This window comes from Protobothrops mucrosquamatus, unplaced genomic scaffold (genome assembly GCF_001527695.2).
Source record: "Protobothrops mucrosquamatus isolate PMUCROS unplaced genomic scaffold, P.Mucros_1.0 scaffold3542, whole genome shotgun sequence".
In the NCBI taxonomy this organism is placed as follows: Eukaryota; Metazoa; Chordata; class Lepidosauria; order Squamata; family Viperidae; genus Protobothrops; species Protobothrops mucrosquamatus.
Genome location: NW_015389510.1, coordinates 51112 through 56560, shown reverse-complemented (window position 1 = coordinate 56560; position 5449 = coordinate 51112). Strand labels below are relative to the sequence as shown.

Sequence of the window (5449 nt, the reverse complement as noted above, 5' to 3'; positions counted from 1 at the left end):
CGCAATGCTGATGCAGCCCTCTATGAAATTGAGTTTGACATCCCTGCTGTAGACAGTGGTGGATTTCAGCCAGTTCGCACCACTTCGGCAGAACCGGTAGCTAATTCTTTGTTGCCCAGGCCCAGAATGGACATCCGGAAGCAGCATCCACACAGAGAACCGATTGTTCACATATTTGAATCCCACCACTGACTGTAGATCAGGGATGTCCAACCTTGGGCACCGGAAGACCTGTGGACATCAACTCCCAGAATTCCCCAGCTAGCCATGTCTCCAACTACCCAAGGTTGGACGTCCCTGATGCTCATTGCAACCTTGGCCCATCGTTCTCTCTCTCCCAGGTGAACTTCCTCTGTCCTTGGCTGCTTGCACCAACCAGCCAGAGGTCGTCATGTATCTCCTGGATAACCCTCACCAGAACGCCAGACTGAACGAACAGGACTCCATAGGCAACACTGCCCTCCATGCGCTGGTGATGGTGGCCAACAATACGGAGAAGAACACCGAGCTCGTGGTCAACATGTACGACAAGATCCTCATGAAAGGGGACGAAATCGACCCTTCCTGCAAGTTGGAAGAGATTGTCAACCGGAAGCAGCTGACCCCTTTGAAGCTGGCCGTGAAGACTGGGAAAGTCGAGGTAGTCCCCCTCCTTGCCAGGATAGGTAGTCCACGACTTACGCATATTCGTTTAGTGGCCGTTCGAAGTTACAATGGCACTGAAAAAAGAGACTGATGATCGTTTTTTTCATACTTACGACCATTGCAGCAGCCCTTTGGTCACGTTATCAAAATTTAGGCACTTGGCAACTGACTTGTATTTATGACGGTTGCAGTGTTCTGGGGTTATGCGATCAATACGGTGACCTTCTGACAAGCAAAGTCAATGGGGAAGCCAAATTCACTTAACAAGTGTGTGACTAACTTAACCAGTGCAGTGATTCACTTAACAACGGTGGCAAGAATGTTCTTAAAATGAGGCAAAACTCACTTAACAACTGTCTTGCTTAGCAACGGAAAATTGGGGGCTCAATTGTGATTGTGAGTCGATGACTAACTGTACTTCACCATATTATTTGTCTGACTATGTCAGTGATGGCGAACCTTTTAGAGACCGAGTACCCAAACTGCAACCCAAAACCCACTTATGCATCGTCGGGTGCCGGGTGGGCGTGGCCCATTGGGTGGGCATGGCCCATTGGGTGGGTGTGGCCCATTGGCTGGGCGTGGCTGCAGTGGTAACAGCAGACTGGGTGGGACTAAAAAGTTCAATCAATCAATTCCAACTTTGCAAGATCTTTTTTCCCTGCGAGAAGTTGAAATTAACTGATTGATTGAATCTTTTTTTTTTTTTTGCACATGGCGGCAGAGGCCTAAAGCGAAAAGGTTTTATAAAACCCAGCTGAAGGCCCAGGACTGGGGCGACGGCGCACGGGCCCACAGAGAGGGCTCTGAGTGCCGCCTCTGGCACCTGTGCCATAGGTTCGCCACCACTGGACTATGTTGTGGTGTGTTACCTTGACCTCAGGGTGCGTTCTCACCTTTTCTTGATCTTGGAGATAAGAGTAGAAAAAAGGAGTGGTGGACCTAGTCAGGTGCAAGAGGATAAATTCCAAAGAGAATTGTGTTTGAGGAGAAGTTTTTTTGATTCTGTAGATTAGTTATCAGAGGTGACTTCAGGAAGGTCAAAATTGCCAAGATGATGGCTGGATACTGAGATCATTTTGACCTGAGCCCTAGAGACAGCCCTGTCACCAACTCAAGTGTTTTGGTCTCCCCAGATCCTCAAGCACATTCTCCACCGGGAGATCAAGGATCCCAAGTTCCAGCACCTTTCACGCAAGTTCACCGAGTGGACTTATGGTCCCATCCACATCTCCCTCTACGATCTGACCTCCATCGACACCTGTGAGGAGAACTCAGTGCTGGAGATCCTGGCCTACAGCAGTAACACTCCAGTGAGTAGATCCAGCCAGGAATGGTCCTTCTCGGGATCTTCTCTGTCCTTTTCCTCCTTCTTCTCCTCTCCTCTTCCTTCCTCTTTCCTTCCTTCCTTCCTTCTTCCCCCTCTTTTTCTCCTTCCTTTCTCTTTTTTGCCTTCTTTCTTCCCTTCCTTCCCTTCCTTCCTTCCTTCTTCCCTCCCTCCCTTCCTCTTTTTCTCCTTCCTTTCTCTTTTTTGCCTTCCTTCCTTCCTTCCTTCCTTCCTTCCTTCCTTCCTTCCTTCTCTCCTTCCTTCCCTCCCTCCCTTCCTCTTTTTCTCCTTCCTTTCTTTTTTGCCTTCCTTCCTTCCATCTATCCATTCTTCTTTCCTTCTTCTGGGCAAAACCCTTTCTGAAAAAGTTGGCTCAGGATAATTTTTTTAGAATTTATAAGGTGCTTTATTCTATTTTCTTTAAACTGCTTTGGGAATAAAGGACAGTGTTATTTTCATCCAGTTTCTATATGTGGGGGTTTAGATAAATTCAATGCTTTCCCCATACTGGTCTGGGCTGAAATTATAGGGGTTGTATCTAGAGAGTATCTCCAAACACTTCAGCAACACAACACAACATAAGCGTCTCCAAACTGGGGTTCAGTTCCGACCACTTTGGAGACTCCTGGTCTAATGGGGACTGAAGACTATGGTACTAACTGAGAAGGTGTGCTTTGAATCTCCCTTCCTTCTCTGTTAAGTTATTTAAATTTAGCAGCTGGAGCAGTGGGATTGTACAGTGAGCCAAAACACACAGTTGTGGTTGATTGATTGGAGGGTGCTGGCTCCTGTGTGAGGCAATCTGCGCTGTGATTGGTTATTGTGAGTGTGGAGGGGAAGGTTCCCTTTTTTCCCGCCTTTTTGTTCTGGGTGCTCTGTGATTTACCTCACGATGCTCCTGTTTGCCTGACTATCTTGTTTGCTGTATATGTATATGTAAAATATATTTATTTATATAAAGCTACAAGTATGTGTCAGTGTCTCTGACTTCATTTGGACACCGGCTGAGCAATTCCCTGACAGTTTAGAAACCGGAGAGGATCCCTTCCAAAAGAATAGTGGGAGACATACCCCTGAGGCAAAGAGATGCACTCATGTTGATACATTTTGAAAAAGAGAGGAAAATGATGGATACACACATCTTCAAAAGTAATAAGCTAATAGATCTCAGATTACTTCCTATTCTTCTGTTATCAACGGAGAACAACTGTCTTAGTTAAAAGAAATATTTGCATCTTGTAATTGATTTGTTGGAGAGTGCTATGTGAGGCAATCTGTGCTGTGATTGGTTCCTGTGGGTGTGGAGGGGGAGGTTCCCTTTTTTCCCACCTTTTTCTTCTGAGTGTCCTTTTGTGCTCTGTGATTTACCTCATGATGCTCCTGCTATGTTTTATCTCATGATGTTCCTGTTGTGTTGATTTACTTCATGATGCCCCTGTTTGTTGATTTACCTCATGATGTTCCTGTTGTGTTGCTTTATCTCATGATGCCCCTATTGTGTTGATTTACCTCATGATGTTCCTGTTGTGTTGATTTACCACACGATGCCTCTGTTTGCCAGACTATCTAGTTTGCTGCATCTATGTAGATGTAAAACATATTTATTTATATAAAACTACAAGTTTGTGTCAGCATCTCCCACTCCATTTTGTACACCAACAGCTGCTCAATTCCCTGACATTCTCCCTTCCACAGAACCGGTACAAAATGGTGGTCCTGGAGCCTCTGAACAAGCTACTTCAGCACAAGTGGGAATCCTTCATTAGAAAAAGGTTTTTCATCAGTTTATTCCTCCATCTGATTTACATGCTGGTCTTCACAGCCACTGGTTACTACAGGCCTCTAAAGGGCGAGGTAAATAGTCTTTAAACAAATGGATGCTTTTGGTAAAGGGAATGGGGTGACTTTGAGTTAGACCCTTTCTGTAAGTCCAACTGAACTCTCTCTCTCTCAAAAAAAGGAGAATACCTAAAGGTAGTCCTCGACTTACAACCACCATCGAGCTCAAAATTTCTGTTGTTAAGTGAGACATTTGTTAAGGGAGTTTTGTCCCGTTTCTTGCCACCGTTGCTAAGTGAATCACTGCCGTTGTTAATTTAGTAACCCGGTTGTTAAGTGAATCTGGCTTCCCCATTGACTTTGCTGGTCAGAAGGTCGCAAAAGGGGATCACGTGACCCCAGGACACTACAACTGTCATAAATATGAGTGAGTTGCCAAGTGTCCAAATTTTGATCACGTGATCACAGGGATGCTGCAACGGTTGTAAGTGCGAAAAGCGGTCATAAGTCACCTTTTTCAGTGCCATTGTAACTTTGAACAGTCACTAAACAAACTGTTGTTAAGTCTAGGCCTGCCTTTATTGAACTCCTGGAAAAAAAGAAGGGTTAAAAAACTTAAACTAATAACGGTATCAATCCAAACTAAGAATATGTTTCCAAAGTTCTGATCAAGTTGCATTGATGTCTTTTATTTAAATAACATGTTCAGAAGCCCTTCTCCAGGCTATAAGCAAATTATAAGCAAATCATGCAAGACTAATTTCACCAACTTTGGTAGAATTTTTCCCTTAGTAGATAGGGGGAATGCTGTAGACATAGTTTACCGGGATCTCATCAAAACTCCAAACCTTTATCTCATGATAATCTCTTGCATAAAATGCTAAAATATAAATCATACTAGTGAGGAATGCCCAGTGGGCTATCTGTTTTGCACCTGGGGAGGTGGTCATTTTAGAGAGGAGGGAAGCCTTGAGAAGAGGACCTGGGTCCTGTGTAATTCAACATTTGCGTCAATGACTTGGGTGATGGTGTGGAAGAGGTTATTATCCCTTTGGAAATGGCACAGAAGGATTCTGGTACTTCAGATGAAATATAGAAGATCTAGATCAGGGATGCCCAATCTTGTCAAGTTTAAGATTCATGGAGTTCAATTCCCATGGCTGGCTAGGGAATTCTGGGAGTTGAAGTCCACCCATCTTAAAGCATTCTGGTTGGGGAATTCTGGGAGTGGAAATCTACCCTTCATAAAGCATTCTGGCTGGGGAATTCTGGGAGTTGAAGTCCACCCATCTTAAAGCATGCTGACTGGGGAATTCTGGGAGTGGAAATTCAGCCATCTTAAAGGATGCTGACTGGGGAATTCTGGGAATTGAAGTCCACCCATCTTAAAGCATGCTGACTGGGGAATTCTGGGAGTTGAAGTCCACCCATCTTAAAGCTGGGTGGCTGGGGAATTCTGGGAGTTGAAATCCACCCCTCATAAAGCAGGCTGACTACGGAATTCTGGGAGTTGAAGCCCACCCATCTTAAAGCAGGCTGACCAGGGAATTCTGGGAGTTGAAGTCCACCCATCTTAAAGCATGCTGACTGGGGAATTCTGGGAGTTGAAATCCACCCCTCATAAAGCAGGCTGACTAGGGAATTCTGGGAGTTGAAGCCCACCCATCTTAAAGCATGCTGGCTGGGGAATTCTGGGAG

At 45.0% G+C, this 5449-nt stretch overlaps 1 protein-coding gene across 1 annotated transcript in view; it reads left to right on the top strand.

Moving 5' to 3' along the window:
• Positions 1-5449, top strand: part of LOC107297815 (transient receptor potential cation channel subfamily V member 2-like) — a gene marked incomplete at its 5' end in the record, with an annotated part of 29417 nt that overhangs the window by 2206 nt on the left and 21762 nt on the right. The window contains 3 exons of the mRNA XM_015827178.1: positions 342-640; positions 1782-1958; positions 3668-3826. Coding sequence (XP_015682664.1) covers positions 342-640; positions 1782-1958; positions 3668-3826 — 635 coding nt within the window. The remainder of the gene's footprint in view (positions 1-341; positions 641-1781; positions 1959-3667; positions 3827-5449) is intronic.